Genomic DNA, 23,033 nt, shown 5'->3' on the forward strand with positions numbered 1-23,033 from the left:
TTTTCTAGAGTCCAATATCAGAAAAACACTAACATGAGTGGTGTGCATGACAAGTTGAATGAAGGAAGATATTACTCTATAAAATGAATGAAAGTCTTCATCGTCATCCTCGATTTCGTCGAACCCCTGAATCCTTTGCGAAAAGATTCGGCCAAATACCGAACCGAATCCGGACCCTAATTTGCATATGCAAATTTGGGGTGGGAAAGGGAAACCACTTCTTACTTTTTCTGACAAAAAGTCACGCAATTTCCCTCCCCGCCCATAATTTGCATATACAAAGTAGGGTTCGGCCGGGCACAAGAATTCGCCCGAAGTCATGAATCCTGGATTCGGTGCATCCCTACCCTTAATACAATGAGTAAGCTCACCAACAGGGATGAATCTATAGAGGAAACAGACCTTGCTATTGCAGGGCACAATAGCAGGAACATCTGGGTACTGGGGTATTTTCTGAACAAAGATTTTTACAGTCTCTGGCATGGAAGGCCGATTAATAGAGAGTTACAGTAGTTTAGATGTGATATGTTGAGAGCGTGAATAACCATTTTGGCAGCATCTTGGCTGATTATCGTATTTTGGATACATTCCTTATGTGTGTATGGATATTTAAAGTCAGTCCTGTGCAATGTAACCTGTATGGAGACTAGAAGATGCCAAATGTGTGTCTACTTCACCTGTGCTACTTAAACTACATTCAAATTACGGAAAACCCAAGTCCCCAAGTGAAATGGTGCCATACCTGTATAAGCAACATTTCTACTTGTTATTTTTTAAACCGTGTTGCAAAATGTCTGCATTCCTGTTAATCAGCTGGTTTGTCTTATGTTGAGCCACTAGCTGCTGGAGCAACCAGATACAATTTATATCACTCTGTTAGGGAGAGGAACAGAGTCTAGCATTCAGAAAGAAAATTCACTCCATTTACAGTGGGTTAAAAGTTATTTGCAGATGTAGTTGCATTGGAATGCAATGCTTATCCCCAGGGCCGCCATCAGGGGAGCACAGGGGGTACAAGTACCGGCCCGGGCCTGAAGTGGGGCCCGGCAGTGCTGCACTTTTCAAAAGAGCTGTGTCCCCCCCCCCCGTGACTGCTCCGAAGCCGTGCCGCCCTTCCGGAGTCCCGAACAGCCGAAATGCGAACAGCAGAATTTGTGAAGTTGAAGTCCTGAAGCCATGAGTTCAATTCTACTGAACACCAATGGTTTATTTTGGTTTTTTTTTAATCCCCTGGCCACCAATGTATTTTAATACTCTCTAGGCCCCTAGTTGTTTATTTTTTTAAAATATTCTCTGGGGCCCCAGCGTTAAAGGCTATGGAAAAAAAAGAAATAGCAGAACCTAATGCAATATTGTTAATATTAAGTGCAGTTACCAGAGTATTGCAGCACTAATAGGTGTGTTTGTCGTGAACCATAGAAGTCTATGCACAAATTTTTCTTGTGTGTTCTAAAGTGCTATAGTGATTTCTACAAAGTGCCATCTCCAAAATAACTAACTTACCATGGGGCATGCCTGAATTAGATCATTTAAATTATGGTGAACTTTTGTTATCAAGCAATTGGTCCATCGCTTGCAAAACTATTTGAAGATGAAAATAAGCATTGTTAAGATCAGCTTCTTTGTGTGTATAGTAACAGGCATAAATGGCATACACAGGCTAGATTTTGTCCAGAAAGTCAAAACCATTTTGCTCTGCTAATATAACATTATTTTGCAAATTAATAAATTAGTGTGTGCTATCAATTTAATACATTTTATTATTATAATTCAAAACCTCATATTTGTGATAAAAAACTAGCAATCATTTGGTAATTGTTCAAAAAATTAGTGAAGAGCTTTTACATTTTTCTTTTATTCCACGGACAACAATTTTTAAGAAATTATTCATTTTTCTCTAAGCAGATATTCCTAACACATTTACATTATGAAAGGCTTGCTTTTAAGCCTAAACGCCTGTTGGGTTTTCAGTACCTGCAGTTAAACAGTGTTTCTTTTGGCAAGAGGTGGTGAGTAAATGAAGCATAATCTCTCTGATCTCAGCATTCTGGTCAGTCAACCATGACATTCTCAGTGTCTTTTCTTACTACGCCCAGCCTGAATAGAGCCAGGACCCAGTGAAGTCTCTATGGGGAAGCCAAAGATTACCATGTGAGCAGAGGCAGATGGAGAAAGCAGTGGAAAAATTGACTATTGCTTCCTTTTGGGTTCAGTCGAGGTTCAGGGAAAACTGCAAGACCTTTACCCTTTTTGTTACCTAGATTTATTGTTTCTCCATCTTGCTGTTTTACATGTCTGGAATGTTGGTTTTAAGGCATCTGTACATACATATAATATGCAAATAATGGGTCATTTATCAACACTGGGCAAATTTGCATTGGGCGGTAAACCTATGGCAACCTATCAGATGATTGCTTTCAGTGTTCAACCTGCAGCTGTCTGAAAAAAAGTTAATCACTTATTGGAGCAAATTTGGCCAGTGTTTATAAATGAACCCCGCTAGTAGAAAGGTCAATTGTCCCACCATGTGCTGTTTTTAAAGTGTCCTCGGTATATATGTATATACTATGTGGGGGTTTTTTTCTGAAGATTGACATTGCCAGCCATAAACATGTGATCTGTTGTCTGAACATACCATCTAGAATTTGAACTGGAATTTCCTTGTTCCAGTGTAACCATCAAGATTTTCCTTCTCTGCAGACAGAATTTCCACTGGGACAACTTAGAACAGCAACTACTGTCTGTTGAATTTCTTTCTGTTAATGTATAACTGAAATTGTATACACAATGCAGGACTGCAGAGGCTGGTCGCTGAAATACATAGGTGCTTCTGCCTACTCACTCACTGGGAAGACACCATCAGCCCAGTCTTTCCTGCTCTGTGGTCTGTATTGCATGTAGCCTTTCAAATAACTGGCTGCATGTGAATGTGTGCCAACCATTCTGACACTACCTGGAGCAACAGAAATGCTGTCCTGGGGTAAAGTCTGCTTCATATTTTGTGTGTGTACATAAATACATCATCTCCACTAGGGACACTTTTTCACTGAACAGTTATTCATATCATGAATCAAAACCTTATCAATTTCATACTGGAATCAGCTTTTTCTAATTAGTATTATAATATTATTATCATATTGTGAATCATTCAGTTTATTAATTTGCACTAATTTAAAATTATTTAAAAAAATGTAAATTCTAAAGAAAAACAATGATAGTTGGCATATTTCTGACACATGACTACTAATTATAAAACAATTTCACAAAGCACAAAGGTTTCGTTAAGGCTGGTGGCAAACCTAGAATTTCACCTCTGATGGAGATGTGTGAGATACCTCTACTGTTATTAATGAAAAAGGCATGGCTTGGGTCTATCATGGATTTTTTCCTGGATGAGAAAATTTGTTGAGTGTCTGTGTGCCATTAACTTAATGCATGGTTCAAATAACTTATTGCATTTTCTCACACCAAAGAGCTCATTTACGTGCAAGCATGAATGCAAGTATGCTGTGCACTTTCATGCGCAAGTCACCATGTTTTCCACCTACCGTGCAGAGTTTTGCTATAATTATGATGGATAAAAAACATGGCGAACAGTGGCTATACTTGGAATACTTGTCTTCATAGCATCTTCCATCCCCTTTTGACCCCCAGTATTATGCATAAGCTAGACAGCATTCCAGGGGGCAGCCACATGCTACCATTCTCCTCTCACATCCATCTGCATGTAATACTATTTTGTACCATTTTTTTTTCGTGCTCGCTCTGTTTTAAACAGTTTTTGCAAATTCACTCTTTGTATTGTTTTAGCATACACGATATAGTTTAAAACTTCATCTGGTTGGGTTCAAGAAATTATTTAACCAATTATTTACTTACAGTATTGTAATTCTGTAGGACAAGGGGAACTTTCACCAAGAATTCATTTGGCGTTAAATTGCATTTTGAACTACAAGAACCAGTAACCACAAATTTTGCTGAATTCTAATTATAAAGAAAATGTATAACAAATGGAACGGATTTTAACTTTAACTTAGATTGATTTAACATATTTTACTTAAATTTCCCTTTAAATGTTGAACAGCATACCGTATTCACAAATAATAATGCAGATATTGCATTGGATAGTTTATATGACAAATGTGTTTTTTTAAATATTAGCAGAGAAAGGGGAAAAAAAAAGTAATTTGAGAATGTTATTACTGAGCAGCTGTAACCATAAGCTACAAAAGGGCTGTTCAACTCAAACCATAAAAGACCACAAATATGTGTTGCCTTAAATCCGTGGTTCCCCAACTGTGTGTCTGTTCTCCTTGGGGATATGCAGCAGTGGCAGGGTGGTTCAGTTTGAAGGCCAACTAGAGTGAGATTTGGGGAGGATGCCTATTTGCTGTCCTTGTATACATCTGGACGTCCATCGTGCAGGTACATTGGGTAAGATTTTGTGGGGTGGGGGACATTTTTCAATGGTTTCCTATATCTATCACCTGACAAACTAGCATAATTTTCATTTTTCACTTTTCATATTGAGTTCTGAAACTGGGGCAGGGTAATTGTACTATTGATACTAGAAGAGACACCATAGGTTCTTGATAGGTTATCAAGAGTCTAAAATATTCAGTGAACATAGATTGTTTAGTCAAAATGTACCCAATTGTCTGTCTATCTCTACTGTTTGTTTGCTTTTTTTTTGGATGGCTTATTAAACATATGACTGGTGCTTTACAGGAAAAAATAGATCCGATTTTCATTGTAACTTTTCCCAACACTATAAAAAAGATTTTAGTTTAGGGTTTGCTCTAAATGAGCACATGTGGATTCACAATGGTCAAGATCTTGCAACTGATAAATTTAATTTGGAAATGTTAAAACATTTTCAAACTTCAGCAACTTGGTAAAAATGTTTAAAGCCAATGTATTTTTCCAGTTTTGCATAGTGAATTGAACAAAACTGCTGTAATATATCAACCATGTGGGAAGAAAAATATGCAGGTAGTTTGTGTAGGCACAAGGGTATTGTAAGTACTTTTTATGAGAAAAAGTTTAATTTCCTTCAAATCCCATTTAGCAATGAAACCCAACTTTTTTGTTTGAATACAGAAAGTGGGAATGACCCTTTGGTATATAAGACCATTAGCACCATTTAAATTTTAATATGCAAGCTGTCTTTGTCTGTGTAGTGAAACAATATCTTTGGCACCGTGAAACTTATATAGTTATTCAGTAGCACATCTGTTTGATGAATATTTGCTGTACATATATATATGCCAGAGGAATACAAGGTCAGCAATCTGACCTCTATCAAAAGTGATCAAGGTCAGATCGCTGACCGAAACGTCAAGTCACCCCTTCTTATAATAAAACCACAAATTTCTTTTTAAGTCCTGAGAGTGCGAACCTTCTTCCATGGTTATATCAATGATGGATGGAGATGATTAATAGATCGTGCACTCAGGCAAATCAACACTTTATTCGAGAGTGCCGGCTCTACGTTGGTTGGATTTGGAAATTCTACCCTGGCACCCGTGTTTTTTTCCTTTTTAAGTTAGTTGATTTCTATACAGTGTCTACACTACGACTAGCGATGACAACAACAGCAGTGTCTGAGAGGGTCGATACATCCTTGGTCGGCCTATAACACATTGATGAAATGGCAGCTATTGTGACAAGACACAAATGTGAGTAAGTAAAAAAAGAGCTGCTTGGATACCTCCCGCATTTTGACTATACCTAAAAAAGTTACTTAAACCAGAGGATGATGCCTGGTCCAATTAACACGCTAGTTCCAATTGACTTCACCGGAAAAGTGTACTTATACCTCTCTATTACCTGCCAAGTGAAAGAGCAATAGGTCAGATGACCGGTTGCCCGCCAGCCACAGATCAATGCTGAAGGGGTAAGCAGACCTCTGGATGTCCGCCTTATATTGATGGGGGATGTGGCTGCAAGTACATGGCTGTGTGATTCATCTCCGGGCTGGCCGTTGCCTGCTGATGGGGGCTGTGTCCTCCCGTGGAGCCATGACCAGCGATTGGGACGGTGCCCGGAATGGGCGCTATGGTCGTCCCTCAACTTGGCTACAGGCAATAGGGGGTGGAGGCCATACCGTGGGTGGAGGGGCGGTATTTGCCCTGTGAAATCCATTATATTGATTGAGCAGGGTCATAGTGCCTTTATGGCATGTTAAGCAGCCGGTGAGGGGCACTAATATAGGACACGATATGCACAGTGATATATCTACTAAGGTGTACAACACGGACAGAGACTTTTATTTATTTTTTGTCTTTTTTTTTGTATATATTTTTTTATGTACTTTGTGAAGCATGGTGGCACAAGCATCATGATATGGGGGTGTTTCTCATAATGTTGTTGGGATTATTTATCTCATACCAGGGATCTTGGATCCGTTCATCTTGCGTTATGCCGAAGAGGAAATGCCCTTCCTTTCAACAAGAAACAAGAAAATGATCTTGTGGGGTGACATCAGAAATGGTGTTTGAGGCAAAACCAAGAAATGCAGAAGAATTGTGGAATGTAACAGGTGCCAGAAGTTGGTCAATTCCATGCAACACAGATGTGCAGCAGTTCTCAGAAACACTGGTTATACAACAAAATATTCAGTGATTCAAAGGAAAGCAAAATCTTGAAACATTTTTCAGTTTATACAGTGAATGTTTTAAAAGAAGAATGCAGACACTGTTACTTTTCTTTTGAATAGCCTAATATCCCCTTTTCTTCACTTTCTGTAAAGGAATAACACAAATTTGTGTTCTTCATGTTTTGATTTGGAATAGAATGTGCAGTGTCACCAATGCATTTGCGTGTATGGAAATAAAAGGAGTAGATTTTGCCGCTCCTAATATTGTAGCAATTTTTCGGATGGTCTTTTTCTGTTTTTGCAGCTTAAGGATGGCTTGTTCACCTGCATGGAGAGCTCCTTTAACCACATGTTGTCTGAAAAGAGAAATCTTCCCCATATAAGCACCCCCCCCAATCAACTCCAGGGCTTTTATCTACTTCATTGATAGACATAACAAAGGAATTGCCCACACCTACCCATGAAATAGCCTTTGAGTCAATTGTCCAATTAATTTTGAACCCCTGGACCAATTACTTTTGAGCCCCTAAAATTAAGTGATTGTGTTTAAAAAAAAAAAAAAAAAAAAGGCTTTAGTTCCTTGCATTTGTATGCCAAATTTTTGTTCAACCCACTGAATTAAAGCTGAAAGTCTGCAGTTCAGCTGCATCTGAGTTGTTTCATTTAAAATTCATTGTGATAATGTACAGAAACAAAATTAGAAAAAAAAAGTTGTCTGTCTAAATATTTATGGACCTAACTGTACATATGAAAAATGTTGGGGATCCCTCTTAATTCTTTGAGTTTTGTTTATCATTGGATGAGCTTTCAAAGTAGCAACTTCCTTTTAATATATGACACGCCTTATTGAAACAGTTGTATTTCAGCAGTGACAAAGTTTATTGGATTACAGAAAACATGCAATATGCATCATAACAAAATTGGACAGGTACATAAGTATGGACACCCCAACAGAGATATTACATCAATACTTAGTTAAGCCTCCTTTTGCAAATATAAAAACCTCTAGACGACTCCTATAGCCTTTGATGAGTGTCTGGATTCTGGATGGAAGTATTTTTCACCATTCGTCCATACAAAATCTCTCCAGTTCAGTTAAATTTGAGGGCTGCTGAGCATGGACAGCCTGCTTCAAATCATCTCATGATGATATTCAAGTCGGGATATTGTGCTTCTCCCTCTGCATAAATGCCTTTGTAGATATTGAAGTTTGTTTAGATACTTGAACATTATCCTGAAGAATTTGTTGATATTGGGTTGAGTTCCTCCAACCCTCGACTTTAACAAGGGCCCCAGTCCCTGAACTAGCCATATTTTAGCATAGCCAGTTTTTCAGATTTGATTTCATACAACTGAATGCTGCCTCACTAAAAATCTTTGTTCAGAAAACACCCCAGTACTCAGATGTTCCTGGGAAATGAAAGACATACCACTGTTACCTTTTTTTGTTGAAAGTGGAGTAAATTATTATGCAGGCTGAGAGGGGTTCCCAAACTTTTTAAAATGACTCTCTCATCATTTTTGTTATATCCCCTGATAAGGTTAAAATGTCTTTATGCCAGGTTTTCTAAAGAGAAATGTGTGTAAATACAGTTTTGCTAAATTAGATTAATATACAGCAGTTCAATAAGGACTAATGAAATGCAGAAAGCATCCAAACCATAACTGTGAAAAGGGGAGCTTGAGAATCTGATTTCTTCTGAAATTCCTTGTACCTCAAACATCTTTCCTCATCTGTTTTTAGGCTGAAATCCTACCTTTAACAGCATCTTATACACAGATGTTCTTTCTTGTGAATGTGTAAGATATGTGTTCCTCATGATCTCCACCTGCACACTTTCATATGTTCATGTTCCTATTTACCCATTTATATGACTGTAAGCTTTTCATTGCAGAGATTTCTGCATTTCTGTTTGTTGTGCAGAACTATGACCTAAGTAGAGCATATGGTGTCAAATGCACTCTTCTATTATGTCATAAATACAATGTTTTTGCATCATTCGTATGCAATATTTTTTTTTCAGTAAGCTGGATGTTGGGTTGGTTGTAGCTTCTTTTCCTACACAAATTGAATTTGAGGGATTTTCAAGAGGTGAGAAATAATGGCTGTTTTGAGTTAGGTAGTGATAAAGCATCACTCTTTGTGTGGTCTACGGAGGAAAAAATTGTTGTTTATTTTTTTGTCTATTGAAACAAAATGTGTTTTTTTTTTAATGACAATTTTTATTCGTTTTCAACAGTACAATCTTTATATGGTATATAATAGTTTAAAACATTGCATACTCTACATTATTCTTTTTAACAAGTGAGGAAATAAGAGAAGTGTCATGAATAAGACTCAGGCAAATCAACACCTGATGTTTAAACTTTAAGCATGATGCACTGCTGCTGATCATCTTAAAGATGATGTTTCTTATCGTTATTATTAACAATTAAGTAGAACAGTGCAACTCTATGAATTATTCTATTAAAAAAAAAAAAAAAGGAAAATCAATATTTTACAAGACTTTGCCAGCTGCTCTATTAACAGGCAAAAAGAGGACTCTTTCTTGTTCATTTCCCCTCCTCTAAATCTGGGGTGGTCTTAGATGTCTGTCTTCCATGCTAGTGTTTCCCTTTGTATAACCTTTTGCATTTTATGTTTATAAACTGACATTCCGATTGATTTTCCTTGGCCTTATGCCTAGATTGAATATTGAAGCAGCGAATTAGGAATGCTTAAGAAGTTTTTGAAAGAAAAGATGGTAAAGTGGCGATTGCAACCCCAGTGTTTGGAGCTTCTTAGCTTACTCCAGTGATGAACAATGCTATGGCTTTTAAGGTGGGGGGGTGAAATAAAAACAACAAAGCTTGGAAAGAAAAATACATTTCTTTGAAGTGCATAGACAGTGGTGTTCTGCCTGACTATTTTTCCCTTGGTGTGACCGTTCTGACAAAATCTTTTATCTCTATTGCAGGGGCCAATTTTGTAACCCGAAAAATTAGCCGTTCAGTAGCTAAGATTCACTTCGGACAGATGGAATCTTTCAGCCTTGGAAATCTGGATGCCAAAAGAGATTGGGGTCATGCCAAGGACTACGTTGAGGTAGGCTATTAGCTAGAATCTCTTCATAAGATCTTTGATTTTGTGTTGCAGAAGACCTTAATTCAGCGTCTCTAAATGAATCTTGTCTGACCTGCAGGGGGTATCTTGTGATTTTATACCATTGAAGAAAAGCTAATTCTGTCACAGTCCAGAGAGTTCAGTAAAACAGTGGTCTACCCCAGGCATGACCTGAATGGAAAATAAATCTTTTAATACTGAGGAAAATTATGGTTTACATTCTTTTAGTTGGCTGCATAGAAGAAGATTAACTGTACAATAGCAGTGTTTTTATCAACTCAGAACCTTTTATTTTAACTGGTTACATAGCCTAGGTCACTAAAACAGATTCATTTTTACCCATAATATTTATACTCTAAAATCATTTTTATGAGAGTATACTTTTGAATTGCAGCACATCATTAAGTACATATACGTTTAGAAAAAAATCTCCAATTCTGTAATAATTTATTCTTGTGCCTAAAATGTGAATGAATTCTAATCTTGAGTAGAAACTTGTGCATATTGTTTGTGTTTGTATAAATTTCATTCAAACTTATTCAGCATCTTGGTTAATTAGATGTATATCAAATTACTCCGTGAATGGTTTGACCTTTGCACTCATGCCAGAGAAAGAGGATTAGATTTGACCCCTTCTAAAACCAATAAAACATAAACTAGGTTATGGTGTAGCTATAGAAGACATGTTTCCATTGTAATTTTGTAAAAAAAAGTATTGAAATAGATATTGCTCTTGTAGGTATCTAATGTATATGATGTGAATATGGTTAAAAATAGACCTTATAATATGAGAGAGTTAATTAGTACTGTACAGCATCATATTTTTTGTCACACCTGAGAAACTGTAAAGCAATACATTTATAGAAGCAGGAAATGGTTTCACTACCTGCCTGTTGCCAGCACTAGTTGAGACACAAGATAACTACAAATGTGATGGAAATTAAACCAAGAAGTATTAATGTAAAAGATAAAACATACAGGAAAATAGCAGGCGCGGAAACAATACTTGCAATGTGAACAGCCACTACTTAAGTTTTTATTTTCTTTTAGAAAACTTTAAAGGAGAATTCAACCGTAAATTAAAAAACCCCTACCCTACATAGCCCCCCCCCCAACCTAGGTGATACCCCGGGTAAATGTCCCTAAGTCTTTACTTACTCCTCGGTCCAGCGGAGTTCATGGCAGCCGTCTTCCGGCTCTTCGACAATTTTCTGAAAGAGAGCGGCGTATCTGCAACCTCCGTGACTATGTAGGGTTTTTATTACTTTAAAGTTGAATTCTCCTTTATAGACAAGTAAAGCTTTACAAATATATTCTTCTCACAAAATGCCAGAGTTTGGACTAACTATCTTCCCTAACTTATCTATTGCTTCTGTATGTTATGCATTCAATTTGAAGTGGTAAAAGGAAGATCATGTTGATGTTACTGACATGGCATTTTAACAGGACTTTCAGTATGACATGCCCTACATAGTAAGAATAGTAGAATTTTGAATGCAGCCGCACACACTTATAGATAGTATACTTTGGTGGTTGAATAAATGGGGTAAACTCCCTAACTGCATATAAGTTCATGTGTGTGTGGCTCTGTTATAAATCCTACTGTACTTCAGCACCACCAATGCAGTCTATGGGTGTGCGGTGAATCAACTATACTATATAGTAAGTATATTAATATGTAAAGAAATCTACTAAATATTCTCTAGCATGTCGAAGAGAAAAATTGGAATTCGAATATTGAACACTTTTGTGGTTGTCTTGATATGTGATAAGTCTAGAAAAATGGCAGTTTAATTACAGGAGGTTGTTGCTTCTGTGGATACAACTGCTCATGTGCTAATTTTGATAAAATCTTTCATTGCTGCTCATGCTTGCAATGCATCTTTAAGCCATCAAAATAAACAGTCAGCAGCTGTTCCAGAGCTCAATTCCTTTTTTTCAGTTCTTTTGGAGCCATATCTCACGTAATCACCTACTGAAATCTAAGACAATGATAATCACAGACGCAATAGTAGATATTTTCAGAGGCAAGGCTTCTGAACCAGTGGGTTAGGACCCAAAATTATGTTCCCGTGCTGTTTAGCTAGGGTCTCCATGATCCCTCTAAATTATTTTTTTTCCCTACAATTAAATATAATGATCGAATGATTGAAACAATAAAATTATCTAAACAAGGCAAATAATTTGTTCTGAAGTGTCAGAAATCATGTTTTTGTTTGGATTTCTTGGAGTGGTAAATCATACCTCAACATCCATCAGCATCATACTGAGCGATGAGTCTGGATTTGACAGATGCCAGGAAAATGCTACCTGCCAGAATGCGTAATGCCAAAAAGTTGGCGGAGAAAGAATAATGTGCTAGGACTGCTTATTCGTGCTTTGCGCTATGGCCCCTGGTTCTTCTGAAAGCACACTTTAATCCTACACCATGCAATGACTGTATTGACACTCCCATGCTGCCTTCTTTGGGGAAGGCCCTTTCCTTCCCTGAAATAGAAGAATTTGAGTTGCCTGGAAAGCACTCTGACCTTAACCCTATTTAACCGTATTTAACCTGTGGGATATCTTAGAATGCTGACCCTTTGCCAAGGCCTGATGGACCAACATCAGTGTCCATGCTTACTAATGCTTTAGTGAACTGAACCAAATCACGTAAAAAATATTCTGAATACCTTCAGTCACATTTAGAACTGATCATTACTCATTACTGTATATTTACACGCAGTAGTAGATATATGATCTATTTTACCATTTACCATATAGGGTAATTTACTTAACCCATAAGGGCAAGTGCTAGAGCACTAAGTTCTGCGTATTTAACTTTTTTTTTGGCCCTTGAGCTAAAAACTTGGATGAATCAAGTTTGAATTACAATGTTAGATGCCAAATCATTTAAAGATTTGTTCTTTTAGCAACCTGTCGAGTGTCTTTCTGTATGGTCAGCTTTTGCAAAGGTTTTCACCTAAAGCTCTTTATATTTACAAATTTTAATAAAAATAAGGAAGGAAGAGGAATACTACTCGGCCTGTGCCACATGTTAACTAACTTGGGGAATTGCAGCCACCAAAGATTGCAAATTAGTGGTGCTGTTTACAATTGTTCATTTACCAATACGATATACTTAAAATGCATAATTTCCACCACATTCTGTATGCTGAAGAGGCTTCAGTTTATCCTGTCTGTGCATATAAGAAATGTAGTTACTTTTAATAATAAAGGCCTAGACAGTACATTTGCTTGCTAATAAATCAGGTGGTTCGCTTCTTTAAACAGCCATAACGACAAGCTCAATTCACATATATCATAAAGCAGTACCATCTGTGAAGATTTCCTGTTCTTCAGTAAATAGATGCAAATGATTATCAGGGCCACCCCTATAGTTTTAAAGTGGTCTTGTAATTTTGGTGGTCTTACAAATTAACAGGATTGATGGAAGAATTATGCAATTTTATAATTCCTTTCAAGTATAATCATTCCATACATATTTTCATTAATGAGTCTGACCTGTTTGGTAATTTTCTGTAACACCTCTCAATTCTGTTGACAGAATATTTTTTGACCTCTTTTCTCTATATATGATCAGTCCTTGATCAAGTTTTCAGCACTTGAATTAAAGAAAACTTTTCCAGTCGCCAATTTTCAAACATTTAAAGGAGAAGGAAAGGTTAAAACTAAGTAAGCCTTATCAGAAAGGTCCATCTAAATATACCAGTAAACCCCCAAAGTAATGTTGCTCTGAGTCCCCTGTCAAAAGAAATACTGCATTTCTTTCCTTCTATTGTGTACACATGGGCTTCTGTATCAGACTTCCTGCCTTCAGCTTAAACCTCCTTGCCCTGGGCAAGAGCATGCTCAGTTTGCTCCTCTCCCCCCACCCCTCCCTTCTCTACTGTAATCTGAGCCCAGAGCAGGGAGAGACTCAGGCAGGAAGTGATGTCACACCATGTTAATACTGCAGCTCCTATCCTAAACAAACAGAGAGTTTCTAGAGCTTTTTACTCAGGTATGGTAAAACATTCTGCAGAATAAATATAGCATTCTAGCTTGCACTATTGCAGCTAATCTATTGGCAATAAAATGCCTCCGTAGCTTTCCTTCTCCTTTAAGATCTCATATCACACAAAAATGAATCTGTATTGGAGAGCAAAATATGTTAAGAAAATGCTGTCATACTTGGAAATGCTTTGAGGTTTTTGATTTTTGTTGAAGATTTTACTTATTTTCAAAATTCTGTTATGGATAAAGACTACACTTGAATAATTTTAAATGCATTACTTTGGCTGAACATTGATCGTCTCTCAACACGGTGTGCACCATTTTGTATCTACAGTATCTCTTTATTAGCTAACCAACTAATATAGTGTGTACAGAGAGAGACTATATAACTTGTTTCTTGTTTTGTCAGATGTACCAAAGTATAGACTTCGAATGTGTCCACCTCTTCTTTTTTTTTTCTGTTGATTACATGGCCAATTCTTTTCTAGACATTTCAGAAAGGAATTCAGTAGTATGACACTTCTAAAATAAAATAAGGTAACGTGGATATTCCCAGTTGGGCATACATTCTAATTCCTGCTTCATCTCCCCCACTGCCATAATCAGAATAATGCTGAATTTAGGAAAGTCCTCTGACCTTCTGGGTTCAGTACTTGCAAATTGACACGGCTGGTGTTTGACCTTCTCTGTGTGATTTCATTATTTTAGTTTATACACACAAATCTTGGGTGGTGTAAAGTGAGTTGTTACTCTCTGAGAAGGCATTTAACGGTTTGTTGTGAACCATAGGTATTACTGGGGAAATAAAGACAAATCTGTCCAATGTTTCCCCCATTTACTATATGTATTTATGTATTTTGTTTTGTAGTAACAACTGAAGCAATTAACAAGATTTGTAAGTGATTTAACAGGATAGCTGTATAAGCTAAGTAGTGTATAGTAATAGTATATCACAATGTCCACACAATACAACACAAAGTATAATTTTTAAAATATAGGTTGTACCATGATCCTGATTGTATGTGTGTTTTTAATATATTTAGGCAAGGCATATTTGTTAGTGCTTATTTTGTTTGAGGATTCTGATCTATGTCAATATATTGAGTCATTGACATTGGGTTTTGTGTAATTATGACTTACCATGCTTTAACTGTATTAGGAGCACTCCGCTTCTCTTCCAAGATGGTGCACCATTGCCACAAATGCATGCCAGCGGGCCACCACATGGCATCATTACGTCATGCTTTGGCACAAAGATTTTTAATAAAAGGACACAAAAGAATGTAATGGAAAGAAGAGAAAGACGTTTCAAAACTACAAGTCTGTGGGGACAGCAGCTGCATTTATTGAATATAAACACTATAATAAATGTTGTAAAACATCAATCCAGAAGGCAAAGATGGAAAATGAGGAGTACACTGCAGCAGAGGCTAAGTCTAACTCCAACATTTTTTTGTAAAGTATATTAATAGTAAAGATGCAGGCTCCTTTAAATAATAGTACCAGTATGGTTGTAACAGATACTGAAAAAGTTAAAGTGCTAAATCGGTTATTTTCTTCAGTGTATACAATAGAGTAGTCTGAGTTCCAAGACCCGCCTCCTAGCTGCACTGTTGGCTCACCTCAAACTGGCTTACTCAGGATATGGTTCATAAAGCTTTACTAAAAATTAATGTGAACAAAGACGCAGGGCCAGATGGAATACATCCTTGGGTACTAAGAGAGCTTAGTTCAGTTTTATTCCAACCTCTATTTCTGTTTTTCTTTTTCATCTGGTATGGCATCTATGAAGGAATGATTGAAGGAAAGGAGATGTAATTCCTATATTTAAAAAAGGAATTACAATCTCAGCCTAACAATTTATAAACCAGTAAATTTGACATTAGTGGTGGGCAAATTATTTGAAGGCTTGTTAAGGGATCACATTCAAAGTTTTGTCCTGGTTAATGGCATTATGAGCAATTATCAGCCTGGCCTTTTGAAGGATAGGTTATATCAGACAAATTTGATTGCTTTTTATGATGAGGTAAGAAAAATGCTGGACAGAGGGGGAGCAGTAGATGTGACCTATTTGGATTTTGCCAAAGCATTTGATACAGTGTCTCATAAACTACTGCTTTCTAAACTAAGGTCCGTCGGGCTTAATGAATTCGTTTGCACATGGATAGGAAACTAGCTACAGGATCAGGTACAGAGGGTGGTTGTTAATGGTACATTTTCTTCTTGGAATAAGGTTCTTACTGGGTCCCTCAGGGCTCTGTATTGGGTCCACTTTTATTTAACTTGTTCATTAATGACTTAGGGGATGGTGTTGTAAGTAATGTATCAGTGTTTGCAGATGACACAAACTATGCAGCCCAAATAATTCCATCCAGGATGCGGCATCCTTGCAGCAGAATCTTGGCAATCTGGGCTGCTAAGTTGCAAATGAGATTCAATGTTGATAAAAACTAAATATATAAATATATTGGGATCATATAATAATCTCTGCAGAAACTGAGGTAGAGAGCTTAAGACCTTGAACACATACCTTTGCGGTACCAGGTGCTGTACTGAAGGACCCACGCCTGTTACAGGGCCAAATCAGAGCAGATATCAGCAGCACACCGTGGATATGAACAAACGTGTATTTTATTGCATCAAATCATTTTAAACAGGGCAAGCTTGATAAAGGGCCCGAAACGTTGCCCTGTTTAAAATTATTTGATGAAATAAAATACACGTTTGTTCATATCCACGGTGTGCTGCTGATATCTGCTCTGATCATATAATAATCTCTCTGATGCTTTATGTACCAGTAGATCCTTCTAGCTGGCATGTGGGCACCCATTCCAGTTATAAGAAAGGAGGTTCTGGCTAAATATTCGAAAGGTTTTTTTTTGTTTGTTTTTTTACAGTGAGCACCGTGAAGATGTGGAATTCTCTCGTGTCATCTCATTCATTCTTTATTTCTATTTTATTATTTTTTAGGAATCAGACATACATTCAAAGCATTTCTGGCAACAGGTTGCTTAAAGAATAACTGGAGGCTGCCATGTTTTTAGGAAACCCTTAGTGGGTCTAGTTGCTTACTTCCTGCACTGGTCCAGCAATCCTTTTTCTTTAATAAATGCACCAGCCAGTGTACTTTTCCTGTAAGCATCACACTGACATTTTGTTACAGTGGTCCTGGCAAAGAAAGAAATGCTGTACTGCATGTGTGCTTGCCCAGGACTGCTCAGTGGACCCCATCACTGTTGCCCACCGCTCACAGGCAAAGTACCCCAATGCAGTAATGTAACTATATATTCTTATATAACTCTATTTTCTAACTCTTGTGGTAGTTAATATAACTAGTTTCTAAGATACATCCATTCCCTGTTTGGATTAAAACTGTGTTATTACTAAGTTTAGTACAGATTCAAAAAATATATGTTAAGAAGGTGCCATATTTAATTCAAACCCTCCCCCTCAAATGAGTTTTGGATACTATTTTTAAAAATGTAACCAACAGACATGACCTCCCTTGCTGTCAAACTTAACATTAATCAAGGGTTAATAGCCCCATGGTATTCAAGCTGACATATCTTCTTTTGCAGACATCACACTTTCCCTCAGAGACTGTCTTTGGCTGAATTCGCTTGCTGCCAAATTGTCTGATATTTCCTACTGTTTAAGAGGAAAACACATTTTCCAGGAACAATTACTTTATTCTTTTACCTTACATCTTACACAGTGATCCCCAACCAGTAGCTCATGAGTTAGCATGTTGCGCTTAAACCCCTAGGATGTTGCTCCCAGTGGCCTCAAAGCAGGTGCTTATTTTTGAATTTCGGGCTTGGAATAAAAAACCTATGTAATGCAAAACAGAGCCTTAATGTAGGTTGACAATCCACATAGGGGCTACCAACTAGCCAATCACAGCACTTATCTGACACCCCAAGAACATTTTTCATGCTTGTGTTTGCTCCCCAACTCCTTTTTTTGCTCACAGGTTCAAAAGGTTGGGGACCCCTTATCTTGCATATTGGTAAGCACACAGTTAACAATAATGAAACAAATATTTGAAGCAGCATTACATATACATATGGGTTGTTGGTGTTAGAAGGTTATTATAGGGATGCAAGCATAAAGAAGGATATTTTTGCCCTTTCCATAATTTGTACACTATTTTACCCTTGAAAAGAATGGTTTTGTTCCGAAAGCCCTGAACAGGGTGTGTCAGCAAAAATTCTGTTGCATGCAAACTATGATTTGGTTATAAAGAGACGATTTGGCTTCTTTTCAAGTTCTTTCTGACACTGAAATGACCCAGTTGGTGAACATGGAATGAGGGTGCTTTTCAGTGGGTAAGAGTGAAGATCCACTGATGGTTATATTTTGTTTTTAAAACTGCACATAACGCAGGCCCGATTTGTGGCAAGGCCTAGGGCGGCACGATTCTTGGAGCGGCATGCCACCCAGGCACGGAGGACTGTGCACGTACGCTGTTGGGTGTCGGGTGCGATGGCGGATGTGAGCAGAGGGAGGAGGGCGGTGGGATGCGGTGGGAGTGGTGAGGGGCCTTGGGGGTGCAGGCATCTTGAAATCAGGCCCTATGCACATGGGGAAATGCAGATATCCATTTGATCAGTACTGGACACATTTTAATGGAATATTGTAAAGCCTAAAATTAATCACCTGTCATGTAAGAAATACACAGATAAATGACATTCTTCTAATGTTCACCTCTGTTTTGCAGTTCTGTACAAATGCTCTGCTTAGTCTCACCTGCTCCTTTAACTTGAGAAAATCTTGAACTCTTTCAGTTCATTAGTGATATCCTGCCAAACTAAATCCATTTTCCAACGATTTCTAGCATAGTAAGGTAGCATTGTATGCCACTATTTCAGCTGATATCCGCAAACTCAGATATCAGAATTATCATTAGTGTATTTTGTTAGCCTGTGTGCGTCTAGTTATTATACTTCCTTACTATTATTCCTTTTCTAATGATATTTTACCTTTTTGATTGCCAGTGCATTAAATGCAGAAATTTTAAACGGATATTTGGTGGATGAACTATGAGTTTTGAAATCCATATATACAATTTTCATAGCTTTACATTTCTCATGATTCAATCATATTATGAACATCATTTATAATAGTAACAATATAAAATCTGCAGTATTAAAAGATCTTACACTTTTTAAAGTGTTTTCCAGCCTAACTTATGCCATTGTGTAGAAACTACTGTTTCGTGGTCTTCCACTTATTACCAATATTTAGGCCATTGTACATTTTGTAACTGGATTTATACCATCTTAATACTTTTGTGAATGTATAGTAAACATTGTGCAAAAGGTTATTGGGAAGAAATCGCTTTTTCAGTCTCAGCTGTTCTGCATACCAGTGTCACTACCAAACTGTTTATTAATTACAGTGGCCAGGGAGTACTAATCCAAATACACCATTGGAAATGTAGCTTCCTGTGGTGAAACTGTAATTAAAAAAGGTAAACATCAGCTCAGATTTTACATGGGTTTAGATATAGCACCTCCCATTTGACATGGAACTATCCTTGTTGTACTGAGCAAGTTACATTTTATAAAATAGTCATTTTCAGAAATTTCTATTTAAATCCTGTTTACTTCCAATAGTCTAGTAGAAGGTAGAAAGAAAAATCTATTTTCTAACAAAATGCTGTATATAGCATAGTATCCCTGGTCATAGCTGATATTTGAGCTGTTATGCTACAGAGGGTACCACAGGTTATGGAGTCATCATCATCATTTGTTTATATAGCGCTGTCAAGATACGCAGTGCTTTCATTTTGGGTGGCACAGATGTTTAAGTGGGCACATGTCATTATTAGGTTGATATCAGGTGTGATTGCTTATTTGCTGTACTAGTAATTAGTAAAATCCCAGCCTGAAAGACAATTTGGATGAGATTTATAATGTTCATGGTGCGCTTGAGACCACAGTGTTTGAAAAACTGTACATGTTCTGTGCTGATATTCTCATGGTAGACTGGCCCATATTCAATGTTGTGCATTATAGCACTCCCAGTTTTACTACATGACATTTCATTATACTGGAATTAATTCCAATTTTGAAGTCTAAAGATGGGGGAATATTTTCTTCAACAGACTAGTCTCTTGATCCCCTTTTTGTAACTTTTTAATCTAAGGAATTTAGATTGTAAGCTCCACTGTGGCAAACACAAATGTAAAAGATGAACAATCACAACCATAAAATGTTGCCATTATATGAATAAAGTCTATGTGCTAATGACTTGCTATATTAACAGGTACAAGATAAACTGAAATACAGAGATAGGAGGAAATTTTCTAACGTGCGAAAATTTGCTCAGACAACGCTAGTTTACTAAAATGCAAAGTTGCGTCCAGGGTGCCGAACGCTGGCGAATTTTCACTAGTGTTACTTCAGCAATCAAAGCGAAGATGTGCTAGCATTCTATCATGCCTAGTTCAACTTCGTTAGAGGTCTTCGCTCAGGCTAATTTGCGTGCGGCGGGGAAGTTATAAAGTTGAATGGCTGTATATGTTGCAGCAAATACATACATTACATTACACAAGTCCAGGGAACCTTAATAAAGAAAAGATAGTTGTTATAATGCCCTACATATGAGCCCACTGCATAGTTTATGTTCCATACGTTAGGAAATGTATGGGGGAACCCGGCTACCCAAAAAAACTTTATGGACTTTTGCAGGATATCACTCTGAAAAAAAAAAAGACACCAGTGTTTTTTGGGACTTAGAAACGTTTTCCACTAAAAATATGATGTAAGTAATGGAAAATATATGCACTTTGTCTGGTCTGAGCTGGCGAAGGCAAGTCTGGCGAAAGAGGTAACGTTAAGTAAAATCCGCACCTTGAATTTGCGGAGTAAAGTCCATTCGCCAGAGCAAAAATTCGCCTGGCGATAGAGTGCGAATGTATGCTACCATCTGTCTCTTTCGCTAGTGGTTACGCCTGTAAATCTGCGAAGTGCCTGAAAGTAATAACGCTGGTGAGTTGTTGCCAGCGTTAGTCACTCTGCCCCACAGAATTTATTATACGGAATTCATGGGACCCGGGGTTTTCCAGATAAGGGATAGATCCATCATTTAGATCATCATACCTTAAGTCTGCTAAAAATCATATAAACATTAAAAGACAGATTTATCAAAGTGTGAATTTGGAACTCACCACAATAAAACTCACTCACTTTCTATTCATTCCTATGGGTTTTTAAAAGCATATTTATCAAACAGTAATTGGCGAGTTCTAATATCACATTTTGATTAATCTGCCCCTAAATATACCCAAAATGATTGTTTTGCCATCAATATGGATTCATGCAGATTAGTTACCGTCAAGCACAAGCTGCTGTTTTATTATTACAAGGAAATTAGAAAAACATTTGAATTATTTGCTTAAATTCAACTCTATGGGTGATGGCCTTCATGTAATTTGAAGTTTTCTGGATAACAGGTTTACTGATAAGGATAATAAAAAAAAACATTTGTCATTAGTATTATCTTCTGTAGCATTGTCCTATACAGGTAAGACATATACATTAAATAATGCAGATTATATTCATACTGGTACAAGAGGTTAAACTGTATGCAAACATAAGGCATATTGTTGCATGAGTCGTGATTATCTTGGGAATCCTATTGGGTGTCATAAGTAATTAACTACATGTATTAGTCAAACACCAAAACTTACTGGACTCACATTCTGTGTTTGCATTGAGCTGATGCCTATGTAGCACAAAAAGACCCCCCAAAAATATAAAAATGCCTCTGTCAAAATGCACCAGTGCCCCTTTTGTCCTTGCAGCTTTCAGTGAGCTACTGCTGCCAGCACATACGTGTGCTGCTGAAATCCAACACCAAATCTTATTAGAAACCCTGCCTCACTTTGCACAGTATATATTTATTTTGCATTGCTTATTTTTGTTTTTAATGTTCAGTCTCGTATTACTCAGTGTGCTCTTTCTATGCAAATGAGTTTAGAAAAGGTCAAGATTAATGACCTACTGAGGATATCCACCCTGGCAACTTAGAAGCACTAGGAGAATATCCTTTTCCTCCAAAGGAATGCAGTTCATCAGGAGACTAGCATCAGGCCTCCCTCACTGAACATCTGATTGCAGATGATTAATCTTAATGACTGACTAGGGGTATATATTGTTTTCTTGTAGATAAGATGTCCGTTTCCTAGATGGTCACTAGAACACAATGCAGCCAGTCTTTTCTCTGTAAAGTCTGTGTAGACCAAGGCAGCAGAGAGCATTTTTTTTCTTCCTATAATGTGTCTGAATTTTGTCATTTTGGTTTTAGTAATGGGAGGTCCTTCTTTACGTCACACACCTTCCAAGCAACAGTGCTTTTTCTGTTCTCTGCTCAACCTCCTCCCCAAAGCTGAAATAAATCAAAGTTGGTTGAGACTCAGTCGTAATAAATCAAGACCTGTCCAAAACTGGAGCCTGCTCAGTCAAAATGTCATTGCTTGGCTTTCACTGAGGATTAATTAAAGACCTGATATAAAGCCCAGATGTGCTTCAGGAGTGCAGCAGACAGCCTAGTTCAGGCAGTACTGCTTACAGTCCCCCCATGCATTTGCCCACCCAAGAACATGGAGGAGGACAAGGTAGCTACGACTATGATGAAGAAGAAAGGGGGAGGGTATAAGCACTATTTCTATTCCCAGCATATTTTATGGTGTCTAGCTTTCAGGAAACAAGACATATTTTGTACCATGCAAAGTTAAATGCAGACAAGTAAAAAAGAAATAATTAAAGTAATTGAGTTTTCCAATTCAAGCTTGATTATAATTGTTTAAATGGCTATTTGTCAGAAACAGAGATGTGACGCTAATGCTGGTATTTTCTTGGCAAATCACAGATGTTTATTATTGGAAACGTCTCTGGGAATTAGTTTATTTTTTTCATCATAAAAGCAAGCTGATAAATGATGGCTAACAATAATATTTTAACTAATGTTGAATGCCTATCAATTCTCAATCAGTACTTGGGGTTTATAGCTTAACAACAACTGGAGGGCCAGCTCAGATGCTGTAAATCTGGTACTCGGTAAAACTATGGGCCAAATTCTCTGGAGCACATATAATTTTACAGAAATATTTCTCTTTTACGTTAGAAATGTTCTAAAACCTTGATCCCATCTGGTAACCATTGATTGTAATAATTTGTAACTCATTAAACAAATAGCATTTATACTAAAGACAAAGAAAATAGCTCCAAGATGTTTCTTTTATTACCTATAATGCAGAGAATAATTCCGCAGAGGGTGTAGGAAGCAATGTGTGCACCTGTGCTGTTTTTTTCTGAACTTCCCCAACTC

General features: G+C 37.3%; 1 protein-coding gene across 1 annotated transcript in view; it reads left to right on the forward strand.

Annotated features, from left to right (window-relative positions):
* gmds.S (GDP-mannose 4,6-dehydratase S homeolog) overlaps positions 1 to 23,033 on the forward strand; it is a 370,681-nt gene that overhangs the window by 150,611 nt on the left and 197,037 nt on the right. Inside the window, exon 7 of the mRNA NM_001092144.1 lies at positions 9,556 to 9,683. Coding sequence (NP_001085613.1) covers positions 9,556 to 9,683 — 128 coding nt within the window. The remainder of the gene's footprint in view (positions 1 to 9,555; positions 9,684 to 23,033) is intronic.

Source organism: Xenopus laevis, chromosome 6S (genome assembly GCF_017654675.1).
Source record: "Xenopus laevis strain J_2021 chromosome 6S, Xenopus_laevis_v10.1, whole genome shotgun sequence".
NCBI classification, from domain to species: domain Eukaryota; kingdom Metazoa; phylum Chordata; class Amphibia; order Anura; family Pipidae; genus Xenopus; species Xenopus laevis.